Source organism: Saccopteryx leptura, chromosome 6 (assembly GCF_036850995.1).
Source record: "Saccopteryx leptura isolate mSacLep1 chromosome 6, mSacLep1_pri_phased_curated, whole genome shotgun sequence".
Classification (NCBI taxonomy): domain Eukaryota; kingdom Metazoa; phylum Chordata; class Mammalia; order Chiroptera; family Emballonuridae; genus Saccopteryx; species Saccopteryx leptura.
This window is the reverse complement of record NC_089508.1, coordinates 129,345,530-129,365,167: the sequence shown is the minus strand read 5'-3', so window position 1 is coordinate 129,365,167 and position 19,638 is coordinate 129,345,530. Positions and strand designations below refer to the sequence as shown.

At 54.7% G+C, this 19,638-nt stretch overlaps 1 protein-coding gene and 1 long non-coding RNA gene across 2 annotated transcripts in view; one reads left to right on the top strand and one right to left on the bottom strand.

Annotated features, from left to right (window-relative positions):
* Positions 1-19,638, top strand: part of LOC136376674 (uncharacterized) — a 285,392-nt gene that overhangs the window by 72,071 nt on the left and 193,683 nt on the right. The gene's annotated exons all lie outside the window — the stretch shown is intronic.
* Positions 10,571-13,543, bottom strand: CIMAP1C (ciliary microtubule associated protein 1C). Its single transcript, XM_066344377.1, has 4 exons — positions 13,447-13,543; positions 12,534-12,644; positions 11,572-11,685; positions 10,571-11,052 (listed from the first exon to the last, which is right to left on the bottom strand). The coding sequence occupies exons 1-4, from the start codon at positions 13,541-13,543 to the stop codon at positions 10,571-10,573; spliced, it is 804 nt and encodes a 267-aa protein (XP_066200474.1).

Below are 19,638 nucleotides of genomic sequence, written 5' to 3'. Positions count from 1 at the left end.
AGAGTCCACTCTGGTCTGTCCTAGTTGAGGTGCTGGAACCAGGACAGAAAAGAGTGTGGGGACAGTAACCAGCTGACTGGTCTTTGCAGCATTTTCTCCCTTTTCATGTTAAGGTGAGAGTATTGGCCAGAGGCGATATTAGCCAGTGGATGGATAGGCTATCCACTCAGGCACCTGGATCCCCTGAGCCTACTGGTGTTTCTGGCAGAATGGGCCTGGAGGGAACAAAAGAGAGAGTTCTATGGTCCCTCCTTAGCGTCAGCCTTCCTTCCACAGACCCCCACCTCCACCTACCCTGTCCCATCTGGCTCCATCCCCACCCTCACCCCACCCTGGCTCTGTGGCTCACAGGTTCATGACGCTGACTCAGACCCATCGACCCCCACAGACAGGCTCCCCATGCAGCTCTGGTGACTGCCCAGCTCTCTCTGGCCCAGGTGGGCTTCCACTCTGAGCCTGGAAGCCCAACCCCATTCCTCCTGGGAATCGGAGACTCAGAGGCCCCAGAAGGCCTACAGCATGAAGAATATTCTATGTCCTTTCATTGACATAGGGCTTCTGTGGGAAGGAGGCCCTCTGGACACAGCCATGGGCTCTGTGTCCCAGCTCAAAAAGAAAGACACCTCTCAGGTGTGCCCACCACAGGGATCAGGATGCCTCAAGCCCATGCCCCAGCTCTGGGGGAACAGGGAGTGGCCTCAAAGCCTCCACTTGCTGGCTCAGAGAAGAGGGTCAGATGAGCTAGCATGGGGCAGGCCCTGTGTCCAATCGGGGCGGGGGGGGGGGCTCCATAGCCTCTGCTGCTTCATCCTCCTGCAAGGACCCTGCTGCTTAACCTCAGGGGTGGGGGACTGTGGACATGCTGGGCTGAGGCCACCACTGACCATGTGAGTCTCCTCTCTGAGCCTCCATTCCCTTGTGTGAGCTCCAGAGAGCAGGGCCTGAGGTGGCTTCTTTGTGTCCCAGCCCAGAAGCTCCCATGGTGGGCACTCGGTCTGACTCCAGGCAAGTGGACCAGGGCTCAGTCGGGAGACAGTGCAGGAGAAGGGGAGCAGCCACGGAAGTCCAGAATGGAGAGGACTCAGGAATGACCACTTCACCCCACCCCCAGCACAGACAGTCCTGAAGGAGCCACGTCTCCAGAAGTGACTCAGGTGGCAGCCGTCTCAGAAAGATTCCTAACAGCCAAGCGTAAGTGCCTCTGCCACCAGCAGTCCCAGCCAGTGAACTACCCCTGAGGGCTGCACCCCTCACTCTGGACTCATATCTGCCATGCTGCCTGAAAATGGGTATTCGTGCGTTTTTCAGTATTCAGGGTAAATGCTCCACCGCTCCGTGTCAAATGGTCATGGCACATTACACGGGCCCATTGAGACATGCTTACCAACACGCCTCGTTTTCCAACTCCTGGGCTACCAAGTGGGTCCTGAGCCTGGAACAGCCCCCCCTGCCACCTGCAGGCTCATGGGCCCCAAGGGGAAGTGGGGGGAACAAGGGGCCAAGCCAGCTTCCCCTTGAGTCTCAAGACCCACTCCGGAGCAGAGTCAGCCCACCCTCACTTTACGGACTAGCTGCTGGGGCTCAGAGGTTGGGTGGCACTGGAAAGTCACATGGTGTCTGCTCTGGGTGGGGGCTCCTCCCTCCCCTCCCTGCATGGGGTGACGCACTTCTGACCAGGGAAAGGTGGGCTGTCTCCCCCAGTGTCCAGATCTTTGTAGCTCTTCACATCAGATCTGCCTCGTGCAGGCTCTGACCCTCTCTCCAGACCTCTGTGTTTCTGGGCCCATCTGACTCTTGTGGGCTCAGTCCCAGACCTCTCACATTGCTCTCTGTCTTTTTCCTAGTGTCTCTGCCTCTCTCCCTCCCCAGTCCCTCTGTCTGCATATCACTCCTCCCTCACGATCTCCGGGCTATCCTGGCTCACGTCCTTTCTGTCCCTCCGAGTTCCTGTTTTTGTTCACCCCTGTCACCCTAACTTTGTATTAGTGATAAGATCAGAGCAGCATTTGGGGGGAGCTGTCCTCTTGTTCAGGGGAGTCTCCTTGGGTAGTCATGTCTCCCCTCACCCTGGCCATATGAAAGGAGAACTCCCTTGGCCCGTGAGCCAATGACCCCACAAAGGAGTGGGGCCAAAAGTGGGAGGTTTCTGGGGGTCAGATTTCCACTCAGTGAAGCCAGTGAAATACAGGGAGCCCTTCATCCCAGAGCTGCACAGGGTACTGTGCAGAAATGTCTGCTCCAGTCCAACCACTTGCCTTGAAATCCCAACCACCTGCTGTTGGGATTTGAGCTGAATGATAGGGTTTCTGGGCCTGCCCTGAGTTGAAAGGGTTTATGCCCTGGGCCCTGAGGGTCTCCCAACCTGCCCCCAACCCCTCTTCACCTTCGCCCCTCCAGATGTCCACCCTCTTTCTCTCCCTCCCTCCTTCCTTCACTTTCTCTCTGTCAGGGATGATAAGAAGTCATTAATTGTGTCCTCAGCTCCTGTGTCCTCAAATCCCCCAGGGGAGCTAGCCAGCCCCTGAGCCTGGAGCCCTGTGAGATGTCAGGAACACACCACTGTGCTCACTGTAGCGCGGACCCGTGCGTGTAGGTGTCCTGCACACAGGGACGCACCATGTGCATCTGCTTCTTTCTGCAGGCTCACCACCGTTGACGCGGCTCTGCACCACCCCATGTGCACGGCCTGGGTCTGTGGACACACCGACTATATGTGTGGCACACACAGGAGTCTCCTCGTGTGGGTGCTTGTTTGCATTCTGCCTGTGTGCCTGCGTGTCTTCCCACTGCAGTCCACCCATGTGTGCATGTCGCTCTGTACTGAGCTGTGTGTGTGCAGTGTGTCCAAGTAGTACACGTTACTGTGCTGGTCTGTGTGGGGGCACACTTGTGCTTTTGCCTTCTGAATGTGTGTGTACATGTGCCATGTGTGCGTGGGCTTGGGCGGTGTGCAGCACACACACAGGCTGACCGCCCTGCACAAGCACCTCCCTCCTGGCTCCCTTGTCTCTGGGTGATGACGGTGGCAGCGGGGCAATGCAGACAGCAGGAGCTCAAAAGCAGGAAGGTGGCAGTGGTGCTGGGAAGATGCTCACTAATGAGGCCACTCACCTTGCCAGCCCAGAAGCTGGTGCCACTAATTACCACCTTAGTAAGCAGCTCCCCAGGAAAAGGCTGCTGCCTGAGCCCTGCTCTCCTCATCCCCTGGGACCCTGTTCCCTACCTCCTCCCAGTACTGAGGCATAGCAGGAGCCATGGGCACCAAGGACAGCCAGTGCACAGGGCTGTGCCTAGTCCCCCCAGGTGACTCCACATACCCACCTGCCTGCCCAGCATCTGGAAGCTGTGGTACTCTATGTTAGGGCACACTCTCCAAAGCCCCTGTGGACCCAGTGTGCTTCTGGGAGATGGGAGGGCTGCACACCAGTTCCATCTCAGACAACGAACATGTGTCTATAAAAGGAGCTCTAGGCTGGGAGTCAGGTATTCTGGCTGATAATCCCAGCACTGTGTGGCTTTGGGAAAATTTCTATACCTCTCTGGGCCGTGGTTTGCTCATCTTTAAAATAAGAGGACAAAAGCCATATTTCTCAAAGAATGGTGTATTCATCACTGGTGAGATACATGACTGTGTCAGATCATAGAAGGAGCATTTGCTGTTTTAACTATCTGCTCTCACTTGTGTAACTGGCACATCAGAACCCTGCTGTCACAAAGATTGCTTAAGACAAGGCTAAAACACATTGAAAATTTAAGATTGTACTCATTAGAAGAAAAATTTCAAGTAACTAAGAAAGACTGGCAGAAGCTGACAAGTGACGGCAGCCTTGTGCCCTGAGAGGCGGTGAGTTCAGGGCTCCAGATAAAACACACAGATTGGACCCTGGTTCCCACCTTATCCTCACCACCACCAAGATGTTGGACTGTCCTGTGGAATAGCACAAGAAGCTGGGTAAGTGGACAGTCCCTTTTGGCAACAGGCCCAGTGAGATCTTTGGACCCACAGGTGTCCAAATGTGTGACCCCTGGGGAGTTACAAGCCAGATAGGGCAGGGGCACAGGAGAGGCCAAGATTGAAGGTTGAGGCAGCCAGGTCTGGGTGGAGATGGTGTGCACTGGGCAGGGGTCTCCCAGAGGCCTCAGCAGCTGCATCTTCTGTGCAACCAATGGGGGGGGGGGCTGCCTGAGCCCCCCCCCCCCGGCCCAGGTCCCATGAACAGGTTATTCCTCTAGCCTGCCCACAGCCTGAATGTCTCTGTCTTCCAAGAGGCGGAGCACGAATCAGAGGAATTTACAACCCAGCACCAAACAAGAGTTATGAGTCTGCTTCAAACCTCACTGGTGGAGACTGGCCGCTTGTCAGGCCCCATTGCCACTGATCAATGAGGCTGTTTCATTCCATGGTGAGCGGCAGAGGAAAAGGCTCCAAGGTTCAAGGGCCAGCTCATCACCCCTGTCCTGACTGGACCCCTCTACTACCCTTACAAGCCCACACCACCCCATGATCCCCCCAGCTCCCTGCACCCCCAAACAAGAGGTATACCTGAGAGGCCTGGGTTCCGGGCCAGAGCTCAGACCTGCTGTGTGCCCCTCCTTCCCATTGCCCTTCAGATGATCCATCCTAAGGCCAAGACAAGGCCGAACATGCCAAATTCCAGAGCCAGAATGAATCTCAGAGCTCATCCAGGATATACCACCACATTTCACACAGAGAGGCCGTGCCCAAAGCACAGTGGTATGGCTGAGACCTGAGCCACCCAGAGCCCTGGATTACCCATTTCACTGTCTTCTCACAGCTCCTTGTCATATGGCCATGGGAGTAATCTCCATCTCCAAATTCAGGCCCCTCCCCAGAGAATGGACAGACCTGGGTTTTAGTCCCAGCTCCACCACTAAAAGATACAACCTCTCTGCCCATTTCCTTGACAAAAAATTGAGGCTCAAAAATTACCCTGACCCCTGTGGTTGTTATCAGGCTCTAGTGATATAATGCAAGTAAAGTCCTGGGACAGAGCTGGGCCCCTGGCAGGTCTCCCTACACAGTAAAGATGGTCCTTCATCATTTCTAATGTCTCAAGGGGCCCCACTGCCTGATTTTCTTGGAGGCGGGGGGATTAGTTCAGGGCAGATGGAGCAGGAGGAACAAGGAGAGGATGTGTGTAAGGCTTCAGGGCAAGAGTAAGGCCACTTACTGCTGAAGGAGACCCTGGAAGACTCCCTGGAAGAGGTAGTTTCAAGCAGAGGATTCAGAGCTCCACCTCTCTGAGGCCCCTTGGGGGCTTCCTGAGGACCATAGGACTGAGGAGAAGGGCCCTGCCCTGAAAGCTAATCCCAGACCAATGTTCTGCCTTTGGTGGCTGGGGGTAATTTCCTCCCCTCTTTGGGCATCTGCAAAAAACGGGGGCCAAGAAGACCAGACAAACACTCCCTTAGAGGAGTTTCCCAGGTCAACCCCTCTGCCATTCCATCCCAGCAGTACCCAAATCTTGCCACTAAGAGGCAGCAGAGTGTTGAGCTGGTGTCCCCCACCTTCAGCTGCTGGGGCTGGAGCTGCCGCTGCATACCCCCTCCCCCAGCAGGTGTGTTCTTTGTGCCCCAACACTCGAACTTGGTTCTCCACGGAACCAGAGCTGGGTGAACACACACATGCAGACATTTTATCCTTCCCACAGCCCCATCGAGCAGCCAGCATTCTCTCCACTGTTTAGATGGGGAAACTGAGGCTCAGAGAAGGGAGAGTTTGTTCAAGGTCACACACCAGACATGGCAGAGCCAGGTCTTCAGCCCACTTTCCCAGCCCAGCCCCCAACAGAGGCTGTGTGGGAAAGCGACTAGTCAGACTGGGGCTGGACCTTGGTACCCCCTGCCCCTGGCTATGTATCCCTGGGCAGGTAGCCCATGTCCTCTGACCCTCAGCTCAGATAAGTGCCTGGCACATGGCAGGTGCTACAGACGAAGCCACCACATTTTTCCAGTAGACTTTGTAGTCCACAGGAACAGGCACCCTTGGCCTCCCCAGAGCCTGTAGGCACTCTCCCTCTGGGGCCCTGCCTATGAGCTCTCCCCACTATCCTAGACCAACGCTTTCCCCTGTCTCTTCCCCCAGGCAACCCTGTGGTGCTCACACCCACCCTGGCCCTGAGGCAAGGTCTCCTGCTCACCCAGGTTACCTTCCTCCCACCTCTCAGCTCCCTGCTCTCCATCTCTGCCACTATCTCTGTCCCTCCCACTCTCCTCTCCCTCCTCTGAACCCTACTCTGCAGACAAGCTGTGTTTACAACACAGACAGCATCTATTTCTCTTTTGTCTCCCTTCCTCCCCTGAAGGGAAGCATGCTTCCACTTTCCTAGGAAAACAGCAACTCCTCCATAGGTCAGAAAAGAAGAGCAAACACAGAGCAGCAAAACCTCCCCCCACACTGCCCACAGGCCACACCACCCACATAGCCCTCCTTTCGTCAGGGCCTCCAAGAATGGTTCTTTCGTTTGCAGGGTCATTTAATGCTGATATTTATTCTAAAGGATAAACAGGGCAGAGGGACACGGTAGCAAGGGGGAGAGCAATGGAGGGGAGAAAGAAAGCCAGAGGGAGGCAGAGAGACTCGGAGGGAGAGGAGCCAGATGGGAGGCCATGGCAGAGAGAGGAGAGAGGAGAAGCCACAGGAAGAGAACTCACCGCCTCCAGTGTGCTTGGAAATGCAGCTGCTGACCTCGGCCAGGAATCCAGTGACACATGCCCTGCTACCAGCTCCCGGCCCCCAACCCACCCCATCTAGCGGGAGGCAGGCACTGGAGGGCCAGGTGAAGGGAGCTCCTACTCTAGTCAGCCCATCCTTGGGTGGTTCCTCAGGTGGGTAGCTCTGAGAGCTGGGTCTGGCTTATCTTGGTGAGCAGGCTGGCCTCACAGCCAAGTGCACCCCATCCAGAGTTAGGCCCCAAGCCTGGAGGGCTGGGAGCCACCCAGCAGCAACTGTAACCTCAGGGCTAGAATCACAGCCCAACTCAAGTTACTGAGCACAGAGCCCTCTGGCCTCCCCTCTGCACCTGGGCCTGGCCTGTCTATTTATTCCCCAGGGCACTGGCTGTGGAGTGAGCCTGGGTGGATGTGGGCATGTGCATGAGATAAGGAGATGCTTGGAGGAAAGGTGTGTGTGTGCATGTGTTGTGTAAGTGTGTGCTGCCTCTGTCTTTCTCTGCTAATATAGAGCAAGGCCTGTGTTTGAGTGTGTCTGGTATTGGGGGTCAGTGCCTGTGCATGTGTGTGCAGTAAAGAGTGCCTGCCTTGTCTGTATGTGTATGTCGGTAAGGAACAAGTGTTAGTGCATGACCTCTGCCAGAGTGCCTGTCTGTGGTGCATTAGTGTCTCCCTGAAGGCAGGCCTCTACTGTGCTTCCAGCCCAGGGCCGCCAGAGTGACAACTAGCCCTCTGTGTCTCTCCAGCAACAACAGAGGGACAGAGACCAGCTCCTTGGCCAGTGTCCAGGACAGTCACGTGACTGTAATTTTACCATCCAGCCTTGGCAGGGGTGACCCATGGAGTGAGTCCCCAGGGAAGGTGGGAAAAAGCTCTGGTGGGCACCCTACTCTACCTTGAGCTCACCTTACTATCTCCAGTGTCTACTCAGATTTGTAGGGAGCTGCTCTTTATCCCCTCAGCAAGCCAGTCTCTGAACTCCAGCAGGGCCTAGTTGGGCCTCTACTATCCTTGGGTATACCCAGGCACAGCCGGAGCCTGGCATCAGGCAGCCCAGCTAATATCCTCTAAAATGAAGAAAGAATCTTGTCTGTGTGATTGCATGCCAGGCTCCTAGCCTGTTTTAAGTCCTATAAGACCAAGCTTTTGGCTAGGTCAAGTGGACCCCCTGAGGGGTTTAAAAGAGAAAGGGTCAGCACTCAGCCAGGTCTAGGATGCCACACTCACCTCCTTCTGCAGGTTCCCTATCTTGAGATCAAACTTGGACTAAGCAGTCCCCATCTGTAGGCCTTGAACTAAAATGCAAGAGGGTGACAAGGCCAAGAGATAGGAACTGCTTTGTCAAAAGTTTGATCCCAAGCTAAATGACCTATCATTTTGCGAGCAGAGGCACAAGGGGACCCCATTCAAATTCCCCAGAGGCCACATCCCCTTCTGGGTGGGGCCAGTTCTCATCCAAACGTTTTTATTCTCTGAATATGCATCCTAAACACTCCGGCCTCCTTCTCTCCTTCCCACAAGACCATAGAACCACACAGGGTTAGTTGTAGCTCCAGGACTAACTGCCTGACCCTCCCAAAGGGGGTGGCAGCTGAGGTCAGGCTGAAGTCTGGCTCAGACTGAGCTGAGGCAAAAACTAGGACTTAGTCCTGATACAGGTCAAGGGTCTCACACCTGATGGAGCCCTGACTCCAGTCACACACTAAACCCTGACCCTGTTAAAATGCTGGGCCCTGCCCCTGCTCACTCGAATCCCAACCCTGCACCCCAGACCTTGCTCACATGCCAAGCCCTGACCCTGTCACACACCAAGCCCCAACCCTGATCACACACTGAACTTGGACCTTTCTTAAGAGACAAGCCATTAATTTATCATATGGCCAAAGTTATGTCCCTGGCTCTGTGCCTCAGTTTCCACAGCAGACCTTGGGAGGGACTGAGCACCAACATCAGAGCATCCTGATTTGGAGATTGCACTGTAACTCCTCTCACCTGGTGACCAGAAGAACATCAGCTGGCTGCTGCCACTTGTCAGCCCGAGCATCCCTGATTTCTGCAGCCTTCATAATAAATGGCTTTGTCGGCAAAGTGACATCTTTCTAATCTGCAGCAAGACAGATGGGTCCCCAAGCTCACTCACTCCCTGTCGAGCCTGCCCAGCCCAGTCTTATTAGAGAGTGTGGAAGAGAGGACAGGCACAATACCCCAGGCCTTGGGGAGGATGGGAATTGGGGGCAGGGGGGGGGGGGGGGCTTCAGGTCCAAAGTCAGGTATGCCCTGTGAAATTTTCTACAAGCCCTCTTAATAAAGTGTGTGTGTGTGTGTGTGTGTGTGTGTGTGTGTGTGTGTGTGTGTGTGTGTGTGTGTGTTTAATATTCCAAAGATATTCTCTGTTCCTTTCTGGCCAAAGTTAGTTCTTCGATTTAATTTTCACTTTCAGTTCAAGCCTGAATATTTCTCAGATTCACAAGAAGGAGCTGGCAGACACACCAGAGCTATCTGAAGAGCCCTTTCTCTGACCTCCCTCCGTTCTTGAAGCAATGAATGTGGAAGAAGCTGCCCCTGCCTGTGCTGTGGAGTCTAGGGCACATGCTGCCTCCTCTCCTCTTCCCCTCAGCCCTTCTCCCTCCACAGCCCACCCTTTCTCCTGCCACTGGCTCCCAGGCTGCAGAGCAGGGGTACAACCCTCCTACACACACACCTCCTGTGTCCAGGGGAGCTGGGAGAGTGGCTGGCCAGGGCTGGGGGCAAGTCAGATGAAGGATCCAGATACTAAGAATCAAGAAAAGACAACAACCAGCCCCAAAGACTCCAGGCTCCCCTGGAGCAAAAGCCAAATGGGGGGAGGGGGAACCTGGACTCAGGAGCGAGGCAACACTGCCCCCTCCTGGCTAGTGTGTGGCTTCTCCCCAAATGGACACTGCAGAGCTAAGCTGTTGAGGCTGGGGACACATGAGCTCGAAAGAGCATGTATGTGTGGACCCTCCTCCCAGTAGCCTCTGCCCCCTCTACCCCCTCCCTAAGCTGACTAAAGCCTCCAGGCTCTGCCCATCCTGCCAGGCTCCTCTCTCCAAAGAATTCTGAAAAGTCTGTGTCTTCCTAACCCACTGCACTGAGGACAAAGCCTGAGTCCATTGCAGCTGTGAACCCTCTGGCCCACCCAGCCAGTCTCCTGTAGCCAGGACTCTGGCCCTGAACCTCGCCTGCCCCCTGCCCTGCAACCTTTGGTCCTCTTATCTTCACTTCATCAGGAATACCCTTCCTTCTATGCACTGTCTCTGCTCATCCTCCTGGGTCCCTCTCCCAAGAAAACATTCCTCTCCCCCTTCCCCAACCAGAATGGCCCCTCCTTCCTCTGCTTACTTCCACTCGCCTTACTCCCTTCTTGTCAGGATCAAAGTCATACATTTCTGGGCCCAGAGGGAGCTGGGACATCCTCTAGGTCCACCCCCCTCCCGCACTGCCCAAAGTGCAACCCTAAGGCCCAGAGAGGGCAGGAGCTGCATAGAGCCACACAGCATGTTAGTGCCAGTATAGGACTAGAAGTCAGCTCTCTGGACTCTACCCAAGGCAGGGGACACATGGCTGCCTCCCCTGGAGAGCCGGAAGAAAACTTCTCCCAGACAGGGGCCCCCGGAATGCCTCCCAATGTCCCCATTCATCATCCAGGGCAAAGCCCAAACGATGCAGTCATGAATGTTAGCAAAATGAAAGAACAAGTAAATAAAAATATTTATCTAATACCTTCTGTGTGGTGTGCTAAACACAGCAGGCACCAAAGCCCCTGTGGCTCCAAGCCTCAGTAAGTTGCTCAATTTGGTATAAAAATATCCTCTTTGGGGAGGGCTGGGTGAACCCATGGGGAGAAGGGGTGACCTCAGTTGTGAATGTCAATGATCAGCGGGCACAGGTGGGGTGAGTGTTTGATGCCCATGGTGAAAGCAGGTGTGCGGGGCTTGTGTACTGTGACCTCCTGGACATCGTGGGAGCCCGGGCCAGGGTGAGGCTTGTGGTCCAATAAGTAGGCAAAGCGCTTGGCCATACTGTAGTTGGGGCTGCGATTCTGGTAGACAGAGGGCTCAGGTCGGGTATACATGGCTGGCCCTGGCCCTCCTGCCATATTCTTCTTGTAGAACCAGTTCTTGTCTGCAGAGGCCAAACTGTAGCAAGGAGCAGCTTGTTTGGTGGGAACATTGGGCCCCAGCACAAGTGGCAGGTGGTAGTGGTTGGGGGCCAGGTTGGGGTCTGTCACTCTGTATGGACACCGGTAGCCAAAAGTATAGTACGGAGCCCTGCGCTCCCCGGGAGGGCGGGTCTTCTCCAGGTGGTAGTGGCAGGATGCCAGGGTGGAGCTCAGGCCTGGATGTGGGCAAGGGTAGGGGCTGAGGCCATGGTTAGCCTAACATGACTTTACTAGAGTCAACTTAGCTTTGGGCAGGGATGCGTCCAGCCCTGCATGGAACCATAGGCAGGGGAGGGACTTGGTTCATCCTGACATCAGAATGTGACCCTGTTGTCATAAAAACCGTAAGGGTCATCAGACTACTGCCCTTTGGGCTGTGAGCATTCCAGCATTGTTCCTATTAGTGCCAGGGAAACCCCAATATCATGACAGGTCATGAGCTCATTAGCACAGTGACAATGCTGCCCTGACATGCGCCCCACTTTTAGCGTGACCACCCGCCCATGACATGCGAGCATAACATTGGATTCAAGACACAGACATGGTAGCCTCAGGGCCCTGATGTGACATTGCAGGAAAATGCCAGCATCTACAGACACACCTGGAAGAGGTGTCTGACCCTTTGCCCCTGCTCAGGTCCTCAGCGTGGACCTCCATCCTTCAACCTCCCAGGTCCCAACCCCTTTCCATCTTACACAGGTTGGCGACACGCTCCTCCATGGGAACCTGCGGGCAGCTGGATATTCCAAACCGAGTTATTTTAGGATCCAAGAAATAGCAAGGGCCAGGGCTGCGTATGCCTGTGATCCCTGCAGGACAGCCAGTGGACTCAGTCAGCCCCAGAGGCTGCCCCAGGGTGAACCTGGACTGTCCCCAGGCAACACCCCCACCAAGAGAGGAGCCAAGGAATCCCTTTTGATGCCTTGGGCTCTTGGGTGTTCGGGGAGTGTTGATTTCCTCATCTATAAAATGGGGCTCTTAACATTCTCAAGAACTTGTGCTGAGGGGAAGATAGAATAACAGCAGCTTGGTCTGCTGGTCGGGGATTGGTGCCAAGGAGTCATAATAGGCACAGTGGCTATTTTTAATATTAGAAAGGGGCCCAGACTCAACCAGGCAGGTGTGTCACCCCAGGGAGTAGCCTAGCTGGCACCCTAGGTCTCAGACCTCCAGATGCACGTCCCCACCCAGGCTCTCCTCTTGCTAGCCTTGGCCGGCAGTCCCAGCTCTCATTTGGCCCTCTGCTCCCCCATTCTTGGGGGCCCTAGGCCAACTGGGAAGCCTTGGAGATTGCCATCCCACCTCTTCCTCCTCAGCCCCCAGTGTTCATGTCCTGCTGCTGTGGTAAGTGAGCCCGTGGTAGCCAGAACTGAAGGGCCCCCGCCAATGACCAGACAGCAAGGAGACCCCGCTCCACCAGCTGGACAGTGATGGTCCCCCTTTAAAGCTCCCTGGGGAGGTCCAGCTGGGAAGTGCCCACAGGCTTGCCGTCAGGGGTAAGTCACTTAGGCAGCCCTGCTGCCTTCTTCTGGACCCAGCAGATCACCTTGGTGTCCAGCTCAGGGCAGGCTCAGGTTCCCAGGGCCTGTGTTCCTCTTGTGACCACCCACAAACACCTAACATTGACTACTCAACCCCATGGGGGGGGGGCACTCACGCTTCTCCGAGTGCCGGCTACGAAGCGTGCAGGCTGGCTCCTGGAACAAGGAGCTGTCGTGACCTAGGTAGCCCATGCAGGACAGCCGCAGGTACTTGGCAGGCCCTGGACCTGTGAGGACAAGCAGGGCAGCACTCGGTCTAGGCTGGTCGGAGCCGAGATAGGCACCCAGGGCAGAGCACTGTGAGAACATTGGGGTCTTCTGCCCCCCCTGATGTCCTACTGCCACAAACCGCATCGCCGTGCTGCTTCCCCGAATGAAAGGCACTGTCTTCAGATAAAACGTCCTCACTCTAGGACAGGCAGTGCACAGTGAGAAAGGTCATTGTCACAATGTACTAAGCACTGATTCTGTGCCAAGGTCTATGCTGAGCATTTCATGTGGATTATTTCAGTGTAGCCCTCCCAACAACTCCGTGAGACAGAGATAATCATTTTTCCCATTTTACAGATTAGAACAGCGAGGCTTAGAGACATCAAGTGGCCCAAAGTTGTACACACTGGTAATGTGAAAGTTCTGAGACAATCAGACAACAGAGCCTGAACGTCTAATCATACAATGAATCACCTCCTACTTGGAGCAATAATCAGTCATTAACAATGTAGTAAAAATTAGCTTTTCTGCTTTCATTCAAGAGTAAGACTCAAGGGAAGCAAGGGAAGCTAAAGCCAGACTAAAGCCTCCAAAAATCCCTAGCCTTTTCCCAAAGTTGGCGCCCTGTCCCTCCCCACCGAAAATTCCCAGCCACTAATTGCTGCCCATGCAATTCAGCATGGAGGCACAGGTCTCCTGTGGGCTTCTGGGAAAGTCTGCAGGCTCAGGGCTGGAAGGCTGGGATCCCTTCAGCAGCCCCTACAGAGAGAGGAAAGGGCCAAATGCTCTGGGTTTGGGGATGGGAGGGGCTGCTCTCACCTTTGATCATCGCCATGACTATGGGAGTCTGCTTTACCTCCTGCCGTGAGGGTTCCTGCACCTTCTTCGAATTCCTGGGCCCCTTGGGCAGTGTCATGCTGGGGCTAAGGAAAAGGAAGGGGTGACAGCAGCTACCGGGACATCTGAGCTGAGCAGCAGGCAAGGAGCTGGGTTCATGGGGGGCCCACTCAGGTGCCCTGCCCAACCCCCTGTGTCTACTCTCTCCCCTACTACAGAAGTAGTATGGGGGTTGAGAAGGAAGGCACTACTGTGGCCTGAGCAGGGGGACCATCCAGTCCAGCGTGCAGCCAGCTACAGGCCTGAGCAGGCAAGCTGTGGAGATGACATCACCACAGAATTTAGACTCTGAAGCCCAGTGTTTATTTCTGGCCATCGTCATGGTTCCTGGACGGTGGTGGCACATAGACATTCCACACTGGCTGCTGTGTTGTGGAACTCTAAGAACTTGGTCCCACTGCCCCTTACTCCCAACCAGGCTCAAGAGCCTGCGGGGTCCCCAGGACCCTGGGTCAGGGAAGGAAAAGGGAGGTGGCATGACAGAGCTCAACCTTCACTCTGGGTGAGTACCCTCATGTTGGGGAAAGGACAGGAAAGAATGGGTAGATTGTGGGTTGGTTCCTGCAACCCGCACAGCCCTTAGGGTGGCACTTTACCCCCTGTCCCTCCCACCTAGCTCCCCGGTTCCCACCCATGACCTTCCTTCTATCCAAGTCTGCTTCTCCTTGGGAAAGAATCAAGCCAATTATTTCACACTAAAGTGTAGCTGTCTGATAGCCTTCCAGACAATGCTTGCCTGCTGCTGGCATCCCAGGCCGGGAACAAGGGACAGAGGAGGATGGAGGAGCACTCCAGGGTGGGGGTAGTGTGAGAGGACTCACTGAGTGGTCAAATAGCCACCCAGCTGCTACATGATTGACATGGGAGCCCCAGGGCCAAGGAAATGCTGGAGACCCCTTCAACCCTGAAGTCTCTCAGGGGTCCTGGGGTTTGCTCACCCTCACTGGTTCACAGCTCAGATGGGATCGGATGGCAACCAGGTAAGGGGGATTTCCATCCAGGGAACAGATGGCAGCTGGCTTTAGAAAGAGTGTCTCTCACACACCCCCCCCCAAGTATATAAATACATACGTGTGTGTGTGTGTGTGTGTGTGTGTGTGTGTGTGTGTGTACACACAGAAACAGGAAGAGAAGGACTTGCCCAAAGTCTCCCCTCACCCCAGTAGCACAGACAGACCAGAGCAAACCCCAGGGCTCTCTGGACCACAGCCTCTGATCTAACAGAAACCACAGTGTGCTGTGCACTCACTCCCGCCAGCAGACGCAGGAGGACTGGGCACAGGCAGGGAGTGCTGGGCCCTCCAAAAGCCCCTTGTCAGTCCAGAAGGCTCTGAACAGTCTGACAGCCCCAGGCCTGCCTGTGCCCCTCACATCACCTATGGAGTAGCCAAGCCTGCTTTTTGGAGAAGCGAGGCCTGGCAAGGCAAGAATTGGCCCAGCCTCAGTTGGCCCAGGCCAAGGGTGGTTCTCCTCCACTCCCCATCCTCATCGGCATTTCCTGGACAAAGGGGCAAGTCCACTGGGCTGGGGCCCTGATGGCTCCTTCATGCCAGGGGCCAGATGTGGGGCTGGGACCTCCACCTTCTTGGTCTGGGGAAAGTTTCTTGGTCTTTGAGACCCAGGGAGACTTCCTGGCACTCATGGCCCACACTGCTGCTGTCATCCTGGCACTCAGCTCTCGTGGAAAAACTGAGCCACTCTCCACCCCTGTTTCTGCTCCAAACCTGTCTCTGCCCCAGCCCTGTCTCTGTCCCAGCCCTGCCTCTGCCCCAGCCCTGTCTCTGCCCCAGCCCTGTCTCTGCCCCAGCCCTGCCTCTGCCCCAGCCCTGTCTCTGCCCCAGCCCTGTCTCTGCCCAGCCCTGCCTCTGCCCCAGCCCTGTCTCTGCCCCAGCCCTGTCTCTGCCCCAGCCCTGCCTCTGCCCCAGCCCTGTCTCTGTCCCAGCCCTGCCTCTGCCCCAGCCCTGTCTCTGCCCCAGCCCTGTCTCTGCCCAGCCCTGCCTCTGCCCCAGCCCTGTCTCTGCCCAGCCCTGCCTCTGCCCCAGCCCTGTCTCTGCCCAGCCCTGTCTCTGCCCCAGCCCTGCCTCTGCCCCAAACTTGCTACTGTTCCAAAGTCTCCCCCCTCTGGCTTTCACAGAGACCCTGCTATCCCTGGATGCAGCCCTCGGTCTTCTCCAAAGGGTCTGTGCTATCCCTCTAAGTCAAAACAGAGAGGGTCCCTTGTCTTCTCAGTACCCACCAGGCAGGGTCTCCTCCCTGTCTAAAGCACTGCTGTCCCGGGGGTTCAGCATCCAGAGTGCTCATCCTCATCTCAGGGCTGCCATCTCTCCAGCTTGCACATCTGGCAGTTCTGGCTCTTCCTCCCCAGCTCCCCAGCTCCCCAGCTCCTGCCATTATCCTGGTGGCATAGGCTCCCTCCCAGAAACCTCCCACCAATCTTCTGGCCTCCCAGTTTCCGGACCTCCTCATCTCCAAATACCTCCCCTCCACTCCCTCTCAGCCACCCACCTCCTTCTCCCTGTCTCCACTGACTGCCTGCCTCCCTCATAACACCAGCCCACCTCTTCATTTCCTTCGATCTAGTCCCCTTGCACCAGTCGCCTGCTATCACTAAGACCCTGGCCCTGCCCATTTTCCTGCCCTGCCCATTTTCCCCATCCTTCAGCCTCTCCTGCCTTCACTGCCCTCCTCATCTAGGTTTTTCCTGGTAAATGCCAGGTCTGTCTTGTCCACCTGCACTAGACAGCTGAAAGCCCATGCCCCTCCGCCCTGGGCTTGTCTTTGTGCCACTCAAGTGCCCGTCTCTGCTTGATCAGCATGCTGTCCTCTTCTCCACAGATCATATCATGCCCTCTCCATGTCTGGCCTCCCTCCAGCCCCTGCTCCACCCCCTTCTCCACTCAGAAGAGAGAGGCCCTTCCCTGCCACACTATCATGACCACTAGCTTCCACTGTCGCCTGTTCCCCCTTCCCTCTGGGGCTGGGAAGGATGCACTCAGCCTTCTCCCATCTCCTTGGCCTCCTCAAGAACATTTTGGGACCCTGGCCTGTTGGCTCAGGGGATAGAGTGTCAGCTTGGCATATGGATGTCCTGGGTTCGATTCCCAATCAGAGCACACAAGAGAAGCAACCATCTGCTTCTCTCCCTCTCTCTCCCCCCCTTTTCTCTCTCTTCCCCTCTCACAGACAGTGGCTTGAACAAGCATTGGCCCTAGGCCCTGAGGATGGATTGGTTGGTCTGAGTGTGTCAGCCTCAGGCACTAAAAATAGCTAATTGATTCAAACATGGGTCCCATACAGGGGTTGCCAGGTGGATCCCTGCCGGGGTACATAGGGAAGTCTGTCTCACTTAAAAAAAAAAAAGAATATTTTGCTCTCCGTGGTCCCTCTCTGCTTTAACTCTTTTGCCCCTTCCTAGCTCCCTGTACATACCCTGCATCCTTCCATTGGTGCAGACCATCTCCCTGGCCCCACACGTCCCCATTTTCCTGGTGTCCAGTCTCACTCCCTTTCCCACTCTGGCTTCCCACCACCTCAGCTGTGATCTGCATGTGGGGACTATAGCCAATGGACCCATTCACCCTTGCCCATCACTGGACCTCACTGACTGACCACTCCCTCCACCTTGCAGCACCTCCTCCTGGTTCTAAGATGCTCTCACTTCTTTCGTGCTCCCCCTGCTCCCCCACAGACTTCCCTCCTAACTCCTCATACTCATCCTGACCTGACCTTCCAATGTTGGCACACGCTTCCTCATTGCAAAGGGAAAAACATAACTTCACAGGGAGACTCCTGCCAGTCACCCCCTCAAATAAGCTGTGTACATTAACATCACCCAGAATGGGACAGAGAGGCAGTGGGTACCTCCAGCGAGGAGGCCCTGAGAAGGACACGGTGTCCCTACCAAGGTGTTCCCACCAAAGGTACCTAGCCTGACTTTAATCACGAAAAAACCAAATCAAGTCAAATCAGGATTCACTTTACAAACTAATCTTCTCTTCCTGAAGTGTCATAAGCAACAAAGAAATGCCAAAAAAACTTTCCCAGCTTGATAGGAACTCCAGAGACAGGACAATGAAATGCAACACAGGAGCCAGAATTTTCCCTAGCTGTTGAGACATTTTGGGGGAAATGGCTGTGGCTATATTTAAAAAGTATCATGCCTGGGCCCTGGCCGGTTGGCTCAGTGGTAGAGCGCCGGCCTGGCGTGTAGAAGTCTCGGGTTCGATTCCCGGCCAGGGCACACAGGAGAAGCGCCCATTTGCTTCTCCACCCCTCCCCCTCTCCTTCCTCTCTGTCTCTCTCTTCCCCTCCCGCAGCCGAGGCTCCATTGGAACAAAGATGGCCCGGGCGCTGGGGATGGCTCCTTGGCCTCTGCCCCAGGCGCTAGAGTGGCTCTGGTCGCGGCAGAGAGCCCCCCCACCCAGGGGCAGAGCATCGCCCCCTGGTGGGCGTGCCAGGTGGATCCCGGTCGGGCACATGCGGGAGTCTGACTGTCTCTCCCGGTTTCTAGCTTCAGAAAAATACAAAAAAAAAAAAGTATCATGCCTGTGTGAATTCCCTGATTTCAATGGCTGCCCTTTGATTATGAAAAAAGAAAATATACACAAGTATTTAAGGGTAAAGGAGCATTGTGTCTGCAAGCTGCTCCCAAACAGTTCAGGGAACGATACACAGGTAACGCAGAAAAGAATGTAAAACATGGTAAAATATGAACCATTTGGAAAATCCAGGTGAAGGGTAGTGGGAAATACTTGTAACAGTCTAGCTACTTTTCTGTAAGTCTGAAATTATGTCCAAAATAAAAAGACTGAGAGATAAAAACATTGGTGTGTGAGAGTCCAATCCTTCCTCTTATTTCCCGCCTCCCCCTGGGTAGTCTCATCACCTCTTGTTGATTCAACCCTGTTATCTTCTCCCCAACAATTCTGGGATATATGCCTCCAGCCTAGACTTTTGAGGAACTTTAGACCCACATACCTTGCAGCCTGCACAGTGCCACTTGGGTTTCTCACAAGCATCCTCAAATCAACATGCACAAAGCATTTCTCATGAAGTGGCCCTCTCACCTATTTATCTCAATGAACGATATCCCCATTCATCCAAGTGCCCAACCTCAGAAACTGAGCATGTCCTAGACATCTTGCTTGTCCTGACTGCCCACATCCAACAATCACCAAATGACACTGGGGATTGCTTGTCCTGACTGCCCACATCCAACAATCACCAAGTGACGCAGTGCTCCCAAAGGCAGGGTCTCTGACATTTACTTTCATGGTGCCTAACAAATGGTAAGTGCTGGGAAATATCTGTTCAATGAATAAATGAACGAATGAACAAGTGAGTGAGTCAATCCATTGATTGGTTCAGGGGAACATCACTCCTCCACAAGGGAGCAGAGTCCTGCTTTCTGAGTCCCAGACACATTTTTAGTCTGATTCAGAGGACTAAATTTACAGTTGTGCTGGTGTGTATCCCTCTTCTATCACTGTGTAACAAATGGCCCTCAAAACCTAAAGCTGTTTCTGTGGGTCAGCAGTTCTGGCACAGCTTAGCTGGATGGTTCTGGCTTCAGTTCTCTTAAAAAGTGGCAGTCAAGAATGTCCAGTGGTGGCACAGTAGATAGAGCATCAACCTGGGATGCTGAGAACCCAGGTTTGAAACCCCCAAGGTTGCCAGCTTGAGCCCAAAGGTTTCTGGTTTGAAGCCCAAGGTCGCTGGCTTGAACAAGGGGTCACTGGCTTGGCTGCAGTCCCCTTCCCCCATCAAGGCACATCTGAGAAAGCAATCAATGAACAACTAAGATGCTGCAATGAAGAATTGATGCTTTTCGTCTCTCTCCTTTCCTGTCTCTCTCTTGCATGTGCACGCGAAGAAGAAAAGAAGGAGGAGGAGGAGAAGGAGGAAGAGGACGAGAGAAGAGGGGGGGAGGAGGAGGAGGTGAAGGAAGAAGAAGAGGTAGTCAAGATGTGATAAGGTGCCCAGCAAGGTGTCCAATCATGGGGTCTGGCTTCCCCCAGAGCAAGCGATCAGGTGATAGCAAGGCAGAAGCTACCATGTCTTTTATGATCTTGCCTTGGAAGTCATATTTTATTTCTGGAGTGCCCTGTTGACCGT

Bases quoted from the DNA above. Each gene is read 5' to 3' on its own strand.
- CIMAP1C (XM_066344377.1), bottom strand. From the start codon at position 13,543: ATGACACTGCCCAAGGGGCCCAGGAATTCGAAGAAGGTGCAGGAACCC. The intron at 12,645-13,446 runs GTGAGAGCAGCC...TTGTCCTCACAG, and splicing joins AGTCATGGCGATGATCAAAG to GTCCAGGGCCTGCCAAGTAC. The intron at 11,053-11,571 runs GTAAGATGGAAA...GCCCACATCCAG, and splicing joins GGAGCGTGTCGCCAACCTGT to GCCTGAGCTCCACCCTGGCA.